This window comes from Phyllostomus hastatus, unplaced genomic scaffold (assembly GCF_019186645.2).
Source record: "Phyllostomus hastatus isolate PE091 unplaced genomic scaffold, TTU_PhHast_1.1 phas_scaffold_78, whole genome shotgun sequence".
Classification (NCBI taxonomy): Eukaryota; Metazoa; Chordata; class Mammalia; order Chiroptera; family Phyllostomidae; genus Phyllostomus; species Phyllostomus hastatus.
The window spans coordinates 44,890,575-44,910,359 of NW_025334041.1; the positions used below are offsets into that span (position 1 = coordinate 44,890,575).

At 37.6% G+C, this 19,785-nt stretch overlaps 1 protein-coding gene across 1 annotated transcript in view; it reads right to left on the bottom strand.

The window, feature by feature from the left end:
• Positions 1-19,785, bottom strand: part of FBXL13 (F-box and leucine rich repeat protein 13) — a 275,894-nt gene that overhangs the window by 230,151 nt on the left and 25,958 nt on the right. Inside the window, exons 4-6 of the mRNA XM_045827260.1 lie at positions 6,576-6,643; positions 5,631-5,785; positions 1,506-1,615 (exon numbers count right to left, since the gene is read on the bottom strand). Of these exons, the coding sequence (XP_045683216.1) occupies positions 1,506-1,615; positions 5,631-5,785; positions 6,576-6,643 (333 nt within the window). The remainder of the gene's footprint in view (positions 1-1,505; positions 1,616-5,630; positions 5,786-6,575; positions 6,644-19,785) is intronic.

Consider the following 19,785-nt stretch of genomic DNA (forward strand, 5'->3'; position numbering starts at 1 on the left):
ATTATTTTATATGCAACATGCATTTTTATACATATTTTCATATATATTTACTGTGTGCAAAACATTATGCCCAGTGTATAGAGCTGCTTAAGAGAACCACGCTGCCTGCTCACAGGGCTGTTCAGTTTAAGGGAGGTATGCAAGGGGCAGACTGGTCAGGTGTTACCTATTTCCCCATCGGACAATCAACGATCAGACATGTAGGGCTGGAGTCAAAACTCTAGGGTACACAGAGTGGTGGAAAACAATGAGTGAGCACACTTACAACAGTAGTACCCAAAGTATAATTACTTAACTGGCAATCTTGAAAGTGTAGTCCACAAAAGCCAAATGCTAGAGGTATCCTGCAACCAGTTCAATACCAGTAGATGATAAACCTCTAAGGAGCAAGAACTATGCTTTAGACATCTCATATCCACCACAGACTCTAGCACTGTTTCAAGCATTATATGAGCAGTAAACCTTTTCATACTCTCTTTTCAAAGGTGCGTGGTATCATCAGTCTCAACATCTGAACCAATTTTGGGCGGGATCCTGCCTTCCAGAGGGGCAACCGCAAAACAGAAGGTTTAATTTCTTCCTATTTTTCTATTTTTTATCCCAACTTTGCATTTCAAAGAATATTAATGATGCAACTACATAAATTTCCTTTATGTTTCTATGTCTATTCCTGTAGTTACTATGAATATCCTAAAATATTAAATAATAATATATTAACAGCTTAAGCAAACTACAGATATTTTTTAGTTTGGAGGAGTTGAAACTAAACTTAAAGGATCATTCTTAGCTGGGACCCAAATTATTACCTATTCCCCACTGGACAATCAATGATCAGACATGTAGGGCTGGAATCAAAACTCTAGGGTACACAGAGTGGTGGAAAACAATGAGTGAGCACACTTAAAACATTAGGACCCAAAGTGTAACTACTTAACTGGCAACACTGAAAATGTAGGTCCTCCTGCATTTCTGGTCCTCCATTTTAATTGCTGTAATTCCTAGAGGGTGATCCAGTTAAGAATGATCCTTTAAGCTTAGTAATTTAATAATTTTAAAAATAACTTAACATTAAGATTATAATTTATTAAATTGACTGTTTAAAAAATAAATATCAATTTAATCTCTAGAAAAAATAAATTTATTCCATCTTTATTATTTATTCCCCTATTATAATCATATCAGATAGTTTCTCTTCCATTTTAAATATCTATCTCCATCTACATACTTGCATTAAAAATCCTCAGTATCTTTATAAGAAATTGAGACAAAATGTTAAAAGATTTTTCACTGATGCTCATAGTTGAAAAGAAACAACAGAATTTATTAGGAAATCTTCTGGGTAGCTGAAGTGAAATTTAAATTATTAAGTTAAAAGAACAAACACCCAATCTAAAGCACATAATAGTCAGAATTTTAGTATTTTCCCACATAGCATTATTATCTGAGGAAACATCAATATAATGGCAAAATTTCGTTTCTAAAAAAAAGTTTCCAATATACCATACCAGCTCATCTTCTCTCTTTTGATATTTATGTCTTGCTTTATCCCTCCATTTAGTAAGGATACTTATTAGCTTGTTATAGTGGAATATCTCTTGTATCCGCAATAGTTTATCTGAAAAAAATTATTAGGTTACTGTATAAAGTTCAAGCTGTTTCCAAAAAATGTTTAATATACTATCATGTTTATAATATAAACCAAATGTTGTATCTAATAGTTTTTGTTCGATTTAATTACTTCTGAAATTAATTACTTTTTACAAGAGTGGAAAGTACCCCTGAGATTTTATTAGCCTGTAAACATCGCCATTTCCCTTAGAAATTAAGATGTAGTAGATATAATAATTGTTGAGAGACGTATATACTGAGGTCTGTCCACAAAAAGTCCAACCATTGTTAATAATGAGAATCATTTGTGCAACATGGATATAACCTTGCAGTCAAGGAGAATGGGTTGGAATGTGCATGTGTGAATGATGATGACTCCACTGTACTAGTCAGTGGGGACAGCAGGTGCTGTTGAGTGAACATGTGTACTGTGTGGCCATCACATTCAAAATGACTGAGCAAGCAGAGCAACAAATCCATGTCAGATTTTGCATTCAGCTTGAGCATTCCTCCTCAGAAACTATTCAGATGACTCAAAAGTCCACAGCTACGGCAACTGGTGATTCACAACTTCATCACAACAATGCACCCACTTATGCATCATGTCTTGTGCAGAGTTTTTGGTGAAACATCAAATCACCCAGGAGACTCAGCCCCACTACAGTGCAGACTTCGTCTCTTGACATCTGGCTTTTCCCAAGGCTAAAATCACCTTTGAAAGTAAAGAGATTTCAGACCATCCATAAGATTCAGGAAAACATGATTGGGCAGCTGATGGCAATTGGGAGAACTGTGTGAGGTCCCAAGATGCCTACTTTGAAGGAAACTGAGGTGTCATTGTCCTATGTACAATGTTTATTGTATCTTGTATCTCCTTCAGTAAAAGCCTCTATTTTTCAAAGGGTGTGGCTGGATACTTTATGGACAGATCATTTCTTTTCTAAATAATTCTGTTCTTTGTAAAACCAGGACTTCCAAATTTACTCATAGAAATATAATTATGAAGTAATATTCTGATTTAGGTAAGTGTCCTCTGATTAAATAGACGGCCCAAAGCTCAAATACAGGGGCCAGGAAGGAGGATGATGGAGGCAGGCCTAGGGACACCACTCACAGAAGGCAGTGGCTTCTTTCAGGCAGCAATTGCTTCCTATCAGAAATAGAGGCCATTCCCCTTATGTTAAATCTCCTCTGACAGCAGCTGATCAAGAGGAAATGATTTTGTGATTTGCAGCAGCCATAATCATATCAATATCTGGTGAACTGGATAAAATCTATGAGAAAGCCTAAAGTTCTCTATCCCTGCGCTTACGATCATATACACACACTCTCCATACCTTATGACTATCAAGGGTTTAAGTAAAAGGAAAATTATCATTCTTTAAGTTTCTTCATGTTATCCATTAAATGAAGTATCTATAAAGAATACAGCCTGTCTGGTATAGCTCAGTGGATTGAGCGGGGGCTGCGAACCAAAGTGTCGCAGGTTCGATTCCCAGCCAGGGTACATGCCTGGGTTGCAGGCCATGACCCCCAGCAACTGCACATTGATGTTTCTCTCTCTCTCTCTATCTCTCTCCCTTCCCTCTCTAAAAATAAATAAATAAAATCTTTTTAAAAAGCATTTGAAAAATGCTATACTCTAAAAAAAAAAGAATACAGAGCTCTCTACAAAAAATAGGCAATTTTGGTACCTATCTATGACATACCAACTATTATGTTAAAAAAAGCTCATAGTAGATCCCTATTTATATTTGTGTGTAGATCACAAAAATACATACAGAATTTTATTTTAAATGTGCCTGTTTTCCATTCCTAAATAACCTTTGAGACAAATTTCATTAAATATTTTAATTAGTGGAAGTTCTGGCCAAGATGGAGGTGTAGGTAGAAACCTTTTGCTTCCTTGCACAACCAAAAGGAGGATAACAACCAATCTAAAATCAATAAACAACCAAAACCACCAGAAAATCAAACTGCATGGAACTCCAACAACCAAGGAATTAAAGAAAAAATCAACCAGAACAACCAGACTGGTAAAGCAGACCACGCAGACTGACTCAGAAAAACGCTGCCAGGCGGCTGAGAGTCAGGGCTGACTGCTGAGATCCATGAAGCTGCTTGGGAGGGACTGACTTAAGGAGAAAACAGACTCAGAGCTGACTATGGGCTATGGCTGGGGTTGCCATGGTGGGAGATACTTCCAGTCTGACACGAGAGCCTGTTGGAAAGTGTGCTAGAAACAAGCAGGCAATCTGCATTGTTCCCTCTCTGGCTCCTCTTCCACAGGCAGCCCCCCAACGCAGCAAGGAGGGTTGCCCTGCCAGAGTGAATCTAAGGCCCCACCCCTCACAACTTATCAGGTGCGCCAAGACAAAGAACTAGGGCCCAAATGAAAGAACACAGCAAAGCCTCAGAACTAAGCAATGAGGAGATTGCCAATCTATCTGATGGAGAATTTAAAGCTCTGGTAATCAAAATGCTCACAGAACTAACTAAGCTTGGTTGGAAAATGAAAGATACCCAAAATGAAATAAATCAAATATTCAGGGAACCAACAGTGACAAAAAGGAAACCAGGATTCAGAGCAATGATTTAGAACAAAAGGAAAAAATAAACATCCAACTTGATCAGAATGAAGAAATAAGAATCCAAAAAATTGAAGAGAGACTGAGGATTCTCTGGGACAACCTGAAACATTCCAATATCCAAATTATAGGGGTCCCAGAAGAAGAACAACAACAGCAAGAAATTGAAAACTTATTTGAATAAATAATGAAGGAAAACTTTCCCAATCTGGCAAAGAAAATCAACTTCCAGGAAGTCCAGAAAGCCCAGAGAGTCCCCAGAGAAGTTGGACCCAAAGAGGAACACACTAAGACACATCATTATTAAGTTACCCAAGATTAAAGACAAAGAGAAAATCCTAAAAGCATCAAAAGAAAAGGAGACAGTTACCTACAAGGGAGTTCCCATAAGGCTATCAGCTGATTTCTCAAAAGACACCTTACAGGCAAGAAGGGACTGGAAAGAAATATTCAAAGTCATGAAGTGCAAGGACCTACATCCAAGATTACTCTACCCAGCAAAGCTTTTATTCAGAATGGAAGGGCAGATAAAGTGCTTCCCAGATAAGGTCAAGTTAAAGGAGTTCATCATCACCAAGCCCTTATTATATGAAATGTTAAAGGGACTTAGCTAAGAAAAAGAAGATGAACAATATGAACAAGATGAAAAATATGAACAATAAAATGACAACAAACTCACAACTATTAACAAATGAACCTAAAAGAAAGAAAAACAATGAAAACAAAACTAAGCAAAAACCAAAACAGAATCAGACAAATGGACATCACACAGGGGGAGTTCAGTAGGGGGAGGGAAGGGAGGAATGGGGGGAAAATGTGCAGGGAAGAAGCATAATTAGTGAGCACAAAATAGATGGGGTGAGATTAAAAAATGGTATAGGAAACAGGACTCAAAGAACTTATACGTATAACCCATTGACATGAACTAAGGCAGGGGGAATGCTGGAGGGTTGGGGGGCAGGGTGGAGGGGGGATAAAGGGGGAAAAACTGGGAAAACTGTAATAGCATATTCAATCAAAATACTTAAAAAATATTTTAATTAGTGGCTTTATATTTCATGACAATTCTCTCTATATAAACCTAATAAACTCTCTAGTATAAACTATGCTTAACTGTTAAGTTTTTAAAAATATTTATTTATTTATCTATTTTATTTATATTTTTAGGCGGGGGAGAAAGGAGGAAGAGAGGGAGAAAAACATCAATATGTGGTTGCCTCTCACGTCCCTTACTGGGGACCTGGCCCGCAACCCAGGCATGTGCCCTGACTGGGAATTGAACCAGCAAACCTTTGGTTCACAGGCTGGCACTCAGTCCAATGAGCCACACCAGCCCGGGATTAATTGTTAAGTTTTGTTTGTTTATTTGTTTGTTTGCTTTTATCCTTTAAATATAGGAATACAGAAAATAATTGCTACTGTTTAAGGATTTACCTTTAAGTTGTTCCTTTTGAGCTTTCACATAAGTGTGCCAGTGATGAAATACATATTTCTGAAGTCTGAAATTGTTATATTTCATTGCTCTTTCCTTTTTTTCAACCATAATGTCATCTTCATTTGTGTGAGGTATTGTTAGGTCTTTCCAACTGCTACAGCCAGAACATAGAGAAAATAATATTTTAATGTTATGGCAATACATTATTAAATAAATTGGGAAAGAGAAAAAGTAATACCTCCTTTACCTCCTCAAAAACCATAGCATAGAAAATAATAGTTATATTATTTTTATTGCTTTATTTAGCCAGTGCTTGCACTTCCTGTGAGCTTGCACTACACTTTTCTATACTTCTGAAGCCCAGAAAACTCTTAAATCCAAAATTTTTCTTTTCATAACTTATGTAGAGGCAAGACAGACATGACCTAGACTAATTTTGCATCAAAATCTCTTTGCATCTGACACATGGCTGTTCATAGACTTTCTCCATTTTATTTCATAAGAATATGTATCTCACTGTAGAAATACTAATACATTCATATATGTTTGGTCCCAATGTGCCAGCCCAGACACCACTAAAGATGTTATATAACATACATAGTATTTACAAAGATGACCTTCATAAAATTATTTTTGAAAATGAATCTAAATTCCAAAACATATCTGGCTCCAAAGCTTTGATATAAAAGAATTATGGACCTATATTTTCCATTTTGAAGTTTTATTTTTTAAAAAGGACAAAGTGATACCTTGAATAAATAAAGAATGTATTTTAAGTAAGTAAGAGCCAATTAATTATAAAAATAAGTAATAAAAATGGTGGAGACATGATTAAATAGATAAAATCAGCATAAGTGACCAAGAGTGAGCTTTTCTTCATGTAGAGACTACCAAGAATAAGAACACAAAGAGGAAGAAATAGTATATAAAAATCACATCCTTACCAAAAGTGGGTCTTTACTAAATGTCCCGTATAAAAAGTACATGCTTTTATCATCGATTCTGGAGTCATCTAAAGTGAATAAAATAACAAACAGGAATAAATGCAGGGCACAGGCCACCCCTGGGAGGCACACAGGAAAATGAGACCAGTGGTTGTGTCTGGGGAGCATAACCTGAGTAAGGAGACAGGAACAGACAGGAAGAACTATATATCTTTTACATAGTTTGGAATTTCATTGTGTATGCCTATTAACTATTTTTTAACAGTTAAAAGCACAGCTTAAGATTTTCCCACTATACTGCACTTACTTTAAATCATCTTAAGGTAAGTGCTATGGCGTTACTATCAGCGGCTGTGTTGATAGGATTGTAGAGTTGTGGGCCTGCTGGCCACGGTGTCACTATTAAATTGAATGATTTTGCATTCTCAAGAGTATAAAATGAGATTTTTCTTTAAAATAAAACATACAGAAATCCCTCTGTTACCAAGAGGAAATAAAAACCATAAATTAAAAATCTAAACTGAGGAGTATGCCAAAAAAGATGCAAATTTACCACTTGCAACTATTCATACTAACATACATTAATATGTGGAAACAGCTAAGGACTGCTGAAATCGTCCATACCTCCTATCCATTCTTTAATATATTAACACATTTATTATATGTACATGGCTTCTGTAAAGTACTAATGATGTATATTTTTCTCTTATGTTATTGCCACCCTCTTTACCGTACAAATACACCAACATATGGTTGCATCTATTTGTTATAGAGACGTTTGGTTCAAATACATTCCAACTGCCCTGAATTCTGAATTCTACTTTTCTAAGTCAACCCTTTTTCACTTTTGCACATTGCTGTAAATCTTTGTTAAATTAGTAATCAGTAATTTATTTTATGCATACAACAAAGGCCTTGGGCTCCCGGAATATGAAATTCAGTAATGACATTTGGAAATCTTCACTTTTGATGGGGATTATATGCACATTATTCTTGTGGTGAGGGAGGACAGACGTACATCACTAAAGTCATTCTTCACTAAATTATGCTAAATTCTGCTTTTGGGGATGAGGTGGGGAGAGGAATCCAGATAAGTAAAGCAAGAATATTGTGGATATCATAGAAGGGAATACAAAACCAAAAAAGTAATGAGGTGGCAGAGGCAAAGGCAATCTCACCTATATTTCTATTTTTCAGCTCTGCTGTTGGTCCCTCAATTTCTTAAGCCTAACTTCTTTTTACAAGATGTAACCTGAAAAGTGCTATATAAATATCTACAATAAATGGCACAGTTCATAAAATATGAATATATTGTACTGTTGAATGAGTAATTCAAAATGTTATGGTAATAATGACTTTGAAAAGAAAATCATAATTCAGCCACTTGAACTTGACTTTTCTAATGATCAGCTCTAAATCAGCATAAAAGTATCATTTCTAGTCTATTATTGAATTTGTAATTATAATATTCCCTTCTTTTAATACTTCTTTCCCTAAATTCTTGTTTTAATTTCACATATATTGTTCACCCAGTTAAAAAAAATACTAACAAAATTAAAATAACCATGATTTTTCCTCATTGTTGGCATCCTCTTGTTTTCTTCACTGGAAAAAGTGCTTTAAGAGAGCATCTCCCTGGGACCAGTGACCTGCAACAAGTGCTCCAGGCCAGTGATGCCCTGTCCATAGCTTGGGGTTGGGCATGTATCAGCCCAAGGCAGCTTGGTATCACCTCTGGCCAGTCTGCCTACAAGTCATGTGCTGGTATACTGCTTTTACACTGGGTAACATGTTTTTATTCCCAATGCTCAAAGTTTCCACACTGACGTTCCAGCAACATGCTTTCTACTCTTCATAGCCATTGTATATTGGTTAACTGCTTGTGATTGGAAAATATTCTCTGACCTTTTTATTCTAGCTGGCACAGCATAGCACAGAGTAGAGGCTCAACAAATATGTATGAGTGGATTGAATTAGACAACTGCCTAGCTGCGGGCCATTCCTCTGCCATGTGGCCACTACAAATGGAGTGTAAAGGATTCAGACAACTTTGTGGGGAAGGTGCTGGGTAAAAAACAACTTGGTGCTGGTAGAGAGGACCTCAGAGTGAAATCCCTATTTCCAGGCCCTCACAAACTGTTTACACCAATTTCCCACAAGGGCTGCAGCACACAGGCACCTGCTAGTTGTAACTGAAGAGAGGGGTAAGGAGTGAAAGCCTCATCAACATATGACTTCTGAGAGTCCAATTATATTATAAGACTAGTTTCAAGTCTGAAAATTAAAGAGAAAATTCAGCCATGGGAGGTAGTTTCTAAAGTTAAAGAGGAACAATGTCAAAGTAATAAATTAGTTGTAAAAGAATTTTTCCAACATTTAGTTAGACTTTGACATTCCTCTTTTCTTTTAGACCTGTGGTCCCCTCTCCAGAGGTTGATTAGAATCACCTATGAAACTTTTTAAACTACTCATGCTCACTGCCCCAACTTCCTTACGGGTCTCTCACTTCCACCCTGTCTAGGGATTACCACTATGATGAATCACTATTATGACTAACACTATGTCTTATCCCCCATGTACACTGGTGACAGAGAAATTGGAAGGCCCTCTGTGTTAAGTTGAGTTCCAGTAGGATACAATACTATTCAGTGAAAACACATTCAACTTAATGTCCTAGTTTCAAGCAAACCTTTTTAATAGCTGGAAGAAAGATAAAAAGAAATGAAATACAACATGATTTGGGCTTAAAAAGTATTTTTTTAATTTCAAAATTACAGAGAAGTAGAATGAATATCTAACACCCATAGTCTACATTTAACATTGTCAACATTCTCCCACACTTGCTTTTTCTATTTTGAAGTATATAAAATATACATATTTATATATCATGACATTTTATCCCTAAAGATATTTACTGTCTCTCTCTACACACATTTTCTTCACAACTACAATTCCATTTTCCCACTTTAGATACTTAATAGTAATTGTTTAATATCTATACCATCTAATACCCTCACCATATCTAAATCTCTGGAATGGTTTCCCCTGAATGCCTCATACAGTTATGTTCAAACTAGATCTAAACAAGGGTCACATATTTGCATTAACAACTCAGTTTATGTGAAGAATTTTCCACCTTTTTTCTTCACTATTCTGAATTTTTCAGCATTTAATGAATATTAGGAGCAAGGAAAGGTCGGTTCGAGCCTAAATTTGATGAATTCTGTTACCTGAGCATCTCTAATGCATTTTTAAAGTAAAAGTTCTATTTAAATATTTTTGTTTTGAATTTGTTTTGACAAGAGGAAGGAGGTTTCTTTTATCATTTGAAACAATGCTAAAATGGGAGGGGGCAAGAGGGCACATGGCATCTGTCTTAGCCCAGTGGGTTGGGGCTCTGAGCCTTAAGGAAGATGATGCTGCAGACAAAATCCAGAAGGACTGCTCCCATGAGGCACAGGGCACTTTCTTCAACACCAGTAAGGAAAGGCATTACCCAACTCGTGTAAAGCACACACAGCACAGAGCCATCAAATTTTGTGTGACTTTCAATTTAAAAATGTTGAGATAATGTGGTAAAACTATTACAAAAGTCATACATTATGACAAATTTTGAAATACAATCCCTCAAATTAAAATTTTATCAGGAAGCATTTCCTTTCAAAGCTGGTGGCAAAATGAATGGAAAGGTTTAAGTTCTTATTTTTTTAAAGATTTTATTTATTTATTTTTAGAGAGAGGGAAAGGGAAGGAGAAAGGAAGGGCAAGAAACATCAATGAGGGGGACGGAAGATGGCGGCTTTACTCTAGGCAGCATTTTTCTCCGCTTCTGTGAAAAGGGGGGAAACTCGCAGATCGGTGGAGAAACAGAGCAAGTGGGCTAGGTTACCGAATCACTTTTGAGAGCAGGACATCAAAAATTATTGCACTCACTGGAAAACCAGATGGTAAGGAGACTGCTACAGGACAAAAGGGGCCCAGGGATCAGCGTGGGGTCTAGGGGTGTGCAGACCCCAGGCCCACCCGGTGCTCCGGGGTCTGCCCCAGGACTCCTGGGAGAGGGAAGTCGCTGCTCCCTCCCCCAAATACGGGGGTGAGCAACTCCAGGGGAGAACATGTTGCTAGAAGGAACAGATTGGCCAGTTGGACTGAGAAAAAATTGCCCAGGGACTATGAACACCCACCCAGAGACCAGGGAGAAGTGAGGGCCTCTAGCTGACAGGACCAGGGGCAGCCTGGAAGAGCGCCCGCACCCCTAGCCCGGTGGAAGTGCAGATCAGTGGAGAGTACAGAGCCGGGCCGCGCTTGGCTCTCGCCCCATAGGGAGGCCTGAATCACATGCTGGATCCCGGGAGGGACGTGTCACTTGGTGCATTCCTACAGTAGTGGCTCAGAAATTTCCAGCCAGCCCGACCTGGGGGAGCTAGGAAAGGCGCCAACACCCAGTTGGAGTGCGGTTCGGTGGGGAACGCGGAGCTGGAAATGGCTTGGCTAGCGCACCGTCAGTAAGACTGACTCTCGCACGCTTTGAACCCGGAAAGGTCAGGGCGAGGTGCTTAGGCCAATCCTAGACCCCGAATCTCAAAACTTTGGGGGAGGGGCATGCCCTTTTATGATCCCCAGGGAGGGTGCAGTGAATCCCAAAACATCTCAGGTGCCTCCTGAGATCATAGAGCTGGAACCCTGCAGGACCCCAGAGTCTGGAAGAACGTGGAAGTGAGATCCAGAGAGCCAGTGTGTTCGTGAGCGCCCAGGGTACCTGACAGACTTGCTGAGATCTGGCTGGGAGAGAGAGAAGCATTTCAAAGGTCCCTCAGCCAGCTGAAGCCAGCAAGATCAGAAAACCTGGTCTGGGCAGTTAGAAACCAACAAGAGGTTTTTTGTTTGTTTGTTTTGTTTTTTTTTGGGGGGGGGATTTGTTTGGTTCTGTTTGGTTTCTCTGACTGTTGTTGGTTGATTGATTTTATCTTGTGTTTTATGTGACATTTTATTTTTCAATTCTTATTACTTTTATCTCGCAATCCTTCCTGTTTCTCTTCCATTCATCCTAATATTATTCTTTCCACTCCAAATTTATCTCTCCTGCACTACATCTTCTGCTTTTCTTTCCTTTTTTTTTAATCTTGCAAGTTACTGTAAATTTGTATTATCTTTTTCTCACTTTTACGACATTTTTTATTTTAATAATATTTTGGTATTCTTTTTTCTTTCTGTATAATCTTCTTTGCTTGGCTGGTTATACTGTCACTTTGATAGGTTCCCCCTGGTATCTCAGTCACAAGGTGTTGATAAGTTACTATCCTTCATCTGTGTTCCATTAATACACCTCTCAAAGTTCTATACTCTTTATTCTTCTTATCTAGACCTCATCGATTCTGCCACAAGACTGTCACTTTACTATTACTGCTAGTAAGACCTAGTCTATACAATTGTAAATGCTTCTCAATACCCCTACCTGATCTCAGCCCACTTTGCAAATTTTCTGAACTATACTATTGTGGGGGGTTGTCTCTATTCTTTTACTCACTACTCCTATATACTAATCTTTAGTCCAACCCTACCTTAGAATCTGACCTCCCACAGCCTCACAGCTTTCTAGATCCAACTAACAATCCTCTCGTCCCCAATAAGAGTCTTACCTTCTTTCCATCCTTTCTAAAACATGGATAGTGGGGTGGAGGATCACGGTTAACACTATAAGGAGCCAAAGGATAACCCATCTCTTCTCTACTGGCCGCTAAAGTAAATATCATAGTATACTGTCTTGCTGTTTTAAACCATTTTGCCTTACTCCTCCAACTGATCACAAAAAAGAGTAGGGGGAAGCTGTGAACACCAGGATACACGAAGGAGATTGCACCACTGAATCTCACAAATATTCTACCACAGAAGTTCACACGATAATTACAGGGAATCAGAACAGATCCAATTAACAAACAAGAAGAAAACAGAAGAAACCCACGAACAATGAGAAAACAAAGAAACAACCCCCAATTGAAGGGAAATGAGGAAGCCTCAGGAAAAATGCTAAATGAAATAGAGGCAACTCAACTATCAGATAGTGAGTTCAAAACAATGATTACCAGGAAGTTCAATGAACTCACAATGAGCTTTCAGAAATTAGAGGGAAACTACATCAATCTCACTGCAAATGATATCAACATGAAAAAGAAAATAGAAACTCTCAACAAAGGTCAAGAGGAAATGAAGAATACAATTTCTGAACTGAAGAACACAGTAGAAGGAATGAAAAGCAGGATTGATGAAGCAGAAGATCGGATTAGCGAGCTGGAGGACAAAGTAGAAAACAGCATCCAGAAAGAGCAAGAAAAGGAAAAGAGGCTCAGAAAGAATGAAGAGGGATTAAGAGAAATGCAAGACAATATGAAACGTAATAATATCCATATAATAGGGATACCAGAAGGTGAAGAAGAAGAGCAAGGGATCGAAAACCTAGTTGAGCAAGTAATGAAGGAGAACTTCCCTAATTTGATGAGAGAAAAAAGCACACAAATCCAGGAAACACAGAGAGTCCAAATCAAGAGGGACCCAAAGAGACCCACCCCAAGGCACATCATAATTAAAATGACAAAATGTCAAGACAAAGAGAGAATCTTAAAGGCAGCAAGGGAGAAAAAGGAAGTAAACATACAAGGGAGCCCCAGTAAGGCTAACAGCTGACTTCTCAATGGAAACACTTCAAGCCAGAAGAGAATGGCAAGAAATACTCCAGGTAATGAGAACCAGAGGTCTGCAACCAAGGCTACTATATCCAGCAAGGCTCTCGATCAAGATAGAAGGCCAAATAAGAAGCTTCCCAGACAAAAGAAGTCTAAAAGAATACACCTCCACCAAACCAGCTCTGCAAGAGATTCTAAAAGGACTGCTTTAAGGAGGAGAGAAGAAAGAGAGAGAGAGAGAGAGAGAGAGAGAGAGGAACACACGTATATAAAAGACAATGAATAAGTACCTATCAATAATAACCTTAAACGTAAATGGATTAAATGCTCCAATCAAAACACATAGAATAGCTGAATGGATAAGAAAAAATGACCCCCATATCTGCTGTCTACAAGAGACCCACCTCAGGATAAAAGACCTACACAGGCTGAAAGTGAAGGGCTGGAAACAAATCTTCCAAGCAAATGGACAGGGAAAAAAAAAGCCGGGGTAGCAATACTCATATCAGAAAAAATAGACTTCCAAAAAAGGTCCAAGAGAGACCCAGAAGGTCACTTCATAATACTCAAGGGAAGAATCCATCAAGAAGACATAAATATTGTAAATATATATGCACCCAACATAGGAGCACCGAAATACATAAAGAAAAGCTTAGAGGACTTCAAGAAAGATATGGATAGCAACACAATTATAATGGGAGATTTTAACACCCCACTATCAAAAATGGACAGATCTTCTAAACAAAATATCAACAAAGATATTGTGGCATTGAACAATACCCTTGAGAAAATGGACTTTACTGATATATACATAGCCCTCCATCCAAAAGAAGCTAAATATACATTCTTTTCAAATGTACACGGAACATTCTCAAAGATAGACCACATGATAGGACACAAAACAAGCCTCAACAATTTCAAGAAAATTGAAATCATACCAAGCATTTTCTCAGACCACAAGAGACTGAAGCTAGAAACCAACCACAAGGAAAAAAAACCAAAAACACTCAAAATCATGGAGATTAAATAGCATGCTATTAAACAATGAATGGGTCAAGAATGATATTAGGGAAGAAATCAAAAAGTTTCTGGAAACAAATGAAAACGAACTCACAACAACCCAAAACTTATGGGACACAGCCAAGGCAGACCTGAGAGGGAAGTTCATAGCAATACAGGCCCACCTAAAAAGGTTAGAAACATTCCAAACAAACAACCTAACCCTACATCTACAAGAACTCGAGGAACAACAACAAAGGCAGCCCAGAGCAAGCAGAAGGAAGGAAATAACCAAGATCAGAGCAGAATTAAATGACATAGAGACTAAAAGCACAATTCTAAGGATCAATGAATCCAAGAGCTGGTTCTTTGAAAAGATAAACAAAATTGACAAGCGTTTAAGCAGACTCATGAAGAAAAAAAGAGAGAAGACCCAAATAAACACAATCAGAAATGAAAGAGGAGAGATTACAACAGGTACCACAGAAATACAAAGGATTGTAAGAAATTACTACAAAGAGCTGTATGCCAAGAAATTTGAAAACCTAGGTGAAATGGACAACTTTCTAGAAAAATATAATCTTCCAAAACTCAATGAAAAGGAAGCAGAAAGCCTGAACAGACTAATAACAACAAAAGAAATTGAAGCAGTAATCCAAAAACTCCCAACACACAAAAGCCCTGGACCAGATGGTTTCACAGGAGAATTCTACAAAGCATTTAAGGAAGAGCTAACCCGCTATCCTTCACAGACTATTCCAAAAAATCCAAAAAGATGGGAGTCTCCCAAACTCTTTTTATGAGGCCAACATCATCCTAATTCCAAAACCAAATAAAGACACAACAAAGAAAGAAAACTTCAGGCCAATATCACTGATGAACATAGATGCTAAAATCCTCAACAAACTATTGGAAAACTGCATCCAGCAATACATTAAAAAGATCATACACCATGACCAAGTGGGATTCATCCCAGGGATGCAAAAATGGTTCAATATTTGCAAGTCAGTAAATGTAATACATCACATAAACAAAAGCAAAGACAAAAACCACATGATCATATCAATTGACGCAGAAAAAGCATTTGATAAGGTACAGCACCCATTCATGATAAAAACACTCAGCAAAGTGGGAATAGAGGGAGCATTCCTCAACATAATAAAGGCCATATATGAGAGACCTTCAGCCAACATCATACTCAATGGGCAAAAATTAAAATCTTTTCCACTAAGATCAGGAACAAGACAAGGCTGTCCACTTTCACCACTTCTGTTCAATATAGTACTGGAAGTTTTAGCCACAGCAATCAGACAAGAAAAGGAAATAAAAGGCATCCAAATCGGAAAGGAGGAAACAAAACTGTCACTGTTTGCAGATGACATGATAGTATACATAGAAAATCCTATAGACTCTACCAAAAAACTGCTTGACCTAATAAATGAATTTGGCAAAACAGTGGGATACAAAGTCAATATCCAGAAATCAAAAGCATTTCTGTACACCAACAATGAAACAGCAGAAACAGAGATCAAGGAAAAAATCCCATTTGAAATAGCAAAAAGAAAGATAAAATATCTAGGAATAAACCTAACCAAAGAGGTAAAAGACCTGTATTCAGAAAACTACACAACACTGAAGAAAGAAATTAAGGAAGACACAAACAAATGGAAACATATACCGTGTTCATGGATTGGAAGAATTAATATCATCAAAATGTCCATACTACCCAAAGCAATTTACACATTCAATGCAATTCCTATTAAAGTACCAATGGCATATTTCACAGACATAGAACAAACACTTCAAAAAATTTATATGGAATTATAAACGACCCCCGAATAGCTGCTGCAATTTTGAGAAAGAAGAGTAAAGTAGGAGGGATCACAATACCCGACACTAAACTATACTACAAGGCCACTGTAATCAAAACAGCCTGGTACTGGCATAAAAACAGGCACATAGACCAATGGAACAGAACAGAGAGCCCAGAAATAAACCCAAGTCTCTATGGTCAATTAATATTTGACAAAGGAGGCAACAACATAAAATGGAGTAAAAATAGCCTCTTCAACAAATGGTGTTGGGAGAACTGGACAGCTACATTCAAAAAAATGAAATTCAAGCACCAACTTACACCATATACAAAAATAAATTCAAGGTGGATAAAAGACTTAAATATAAAACATGACACCATTAAAGTCCTAGAGGAGAACGTAGGTAGGAAAATCTCAGATATTTCACGAAGAAACTTTTTACTGACGTGTCCCCTAGAGCAAGGGACATAAAGGAAAGAGTAAACAAATGGGACCTCATCAAAATGAAAAGCTTCTGCACAGCTAAAGAAAACAGTATAAAAATTAAAAGAGAACCAACAGTATGGGAAAACATATTTGCCAATGATACCTCAGACAAGGGTTTAATCTCCAAAATATATAAAGAATTTACAAGACTGCACTCTAAGAAGACAAGGAATCCAAATAAAAAGTGGGCAAAGGACTTGAACAGACACTTCTCCAAGGACGACATACAGAAAATCCAAAGACACATGAAACGATGTTCAATATCGCTAGCTATCAGAGAGATGCAAATTAAAACCACAATGAGATACCACTTTCACACCAGACAGAATGGCCATCATAAACAAAGCAACAAACAAGTGTTGGAGAGGTTGTGGAGAAAAGGGGACCCTAGTGCACTGCTGGTGGGACTGCAGACTAGTACAACCACTATGGAAAGCAGTATGGAACTTCCTCAGAAAACTAAAAATGGATCTGCCTTTTGACCCTGCAATTCCACTGCTGGGACTCTATCCTAAGAATACTAAAACACCAATTCAAAAGAACCTATGCATCCCAATGTTCATAGCAGCACAATTTACAATAGCTACATGCTGGAAGCAACCAAGATGCCCATCAGTAAATGAATGGATCAAATAACTATGGTACATTTACACAATGGAATTCTATGCAGCAGAAAGAAAGAAGGAGCTCCTACCCTTTGCAACAGCATGGATGGAGCTGGAAAACATTATGCTTAGTGAAACAAGCCAGGCAGTGAAAGACAAATACCATATGATCTCACCTTTAACAGGAACCTAAATAACAAAACAAAGAAGCAAGCAAAATATAACCAAAGACACTGAAATAGAGGACAGGCTGACGGTGACTGGAGGGGAGAGAAGAGGGAATTTAAGGGGACAGTGGGAAGGGTTCACAGGAACAAACTTAATGGACACATGGTCATAAACTAAGGGGAGGGTGGTAATGGGAGGGAAGTGGGGAGGGTGGGAGGGGGGACGGGATTGGGAGTAAAAAGGAGAAAAGGTATGTGAACAATGATTAAAATTAAAAAAAAAGAAAAAGAAAAAAAAAGAAACACCAATGAGTGGTTGCCTCTTGCACACCTCTTACGGGGGATCTAGCCCACAACCTGGGCACGGGCCCTGACTGGGAATCAAACCAGTGACCCTTTGGTTTGCAGGCCAGTATTCAGTCCACTGAGCCACACCAGCCCAGGTGAAAGTTTTAAGTTCTTGCTACATAGTGGTACTATTTTGGCTGGTAAACAAATTGGGCTTTAGTGTTAAAGTGCAAGTTTGACTTGGATATCTGCAGTGATCACTGGGTAAGGTTTGAGTAGAGCAAAGAGTCCAGAGAAAGGAGCACCATTTTGGCCTCTTAAGGATTTGTGTTTGAAGAAGCTTGAAGTACCATTCGGTGAAGCTCTTGGGAATTCTGGAGCAGCAGTGCCAAGGCTCCACCCTTGGATGGCTTCATAGTTTGGGACAGAGACACTAAAGAGGATTTCTTGAATTCACATGAAACAGCTTTGGGATTCCCAGAAACAAATGATTGGAATTTTAAGGGGAACTCAGTCTCCTGTATCATGAAGGTAGGGGCTAGAGGAAGTGAAATTTGGAATGTTACTATCAATACTGTCCTACTTGTATCCCAGGTTGGTGAAACCTGGGGAAAATTTGAAGTAAATGAAAATATAAGAAAATACAATTCAAAATCATAAATGCTAACTTATAGTACTGAATTTATGGTTTTTAATGACAATAGTAATTAATGATAGGAATTTGTTAATTAATTTTTAACTTTGTATTTATTATATATTAGAAAATGGATATACTTAAATAATACCTATAGGAAAAAATTTACTTCTATAATATTTGAAGTATCTGGTATAATATTAGAAATCTGGTAAGACTTGAAAAGTAAATGTAAATCTTTCATCACCACTAAACCAGCATTACAGGAAACATTAAAGGGAATTCTTTAGGTGGAAAAGGCCAAAATTAGAAATAAGAAAATACATAAAAGAAAAATATCTCACTAGTAAAGGCAAACATATAGTAAAGGTAGTAGACCAACCACTTATAAATCTAATATGAAAAAAAATTAAGAAGGAATAAGTACATACCTATTAATAATTATTTTAAATGTAAATGGACCATGTGCTCCACTCAAAAGACACGGAGTGAATGAATGGATTAAACACAAGACCCTTACATACGCTGCCTATATTAGACTCACTTCAGATCAAAAGACATACAGATGGAAAGTAAAGGAATGGAAAAACATATTTCATGAAATGGAAATTTTTAAAAAGCTGGGATACCAATACCTATATAAGACAAAATAGACTTGATTTTTTAGAGAGTAAAGTTTTTATTCTCTCTCCAGGAAAGAAGAGGGGCATGATGTGAAGAGATACACTGCCAACAATAGACTTTAAAACAAAGGTTACAACAAGAGACAAAGAAGGATCCACAAATTCCACTTTGGGCACTTGTCTGAAGAAAATAAAACACTAATTTGAAAAAATATATGCACCCCTATGTTTGCTGCAGCATTATTTACAATAGCCATGATAGGAAAGCAACCGAGGTGTCCATCAGTAGGTGTGTGGGTAAAGAAGTGGATGTGTGTGCATGCATGCACACACACACCGGAATATTACTCAAGCATGAAAAAAAACACAAAATCTTGCCATTTGCCACAACATGGAGAGACCTAGAGGGTATTAAGTTAAGTGGAATATTACTCAAGCATGAAAAAAACCAAAATCTTGCCATTTGCCACAACATGGAGAGACCTAGAGGGTATTAAGTTAAGTGAAATAAGACAGAGAAAGACAAATGCTATATCATTTCACTTATATGGGGAATTTAAAAAACTAAAAAATGAACAAACAAAACAAATAGACTCATAGACTCAGAAACACTGATAGTTGCCAGAGTGGTGGGGAGATCAGCAAAAAGGTGAAGGGGATTTAGAGGTACAAACTGTCAATTATAAATAAGTTACAGGGATGTAAAGTACAGCAGAGGAAAGACAGTCAATAAAATCACAATGACTTTGTATAAAAAAGCAGTAACTTTGTATGTTGAAGGACACTGGGCTTCTCATGATGATCATGGTATAAAATGTCAAATCACTGTGTTGTGCACCTGAAACTAATATATCGTATGTCAGCTATAGTTTAATTAAAAAAAGAGCTTTACATTCCAGAATTTAAAAAATGTA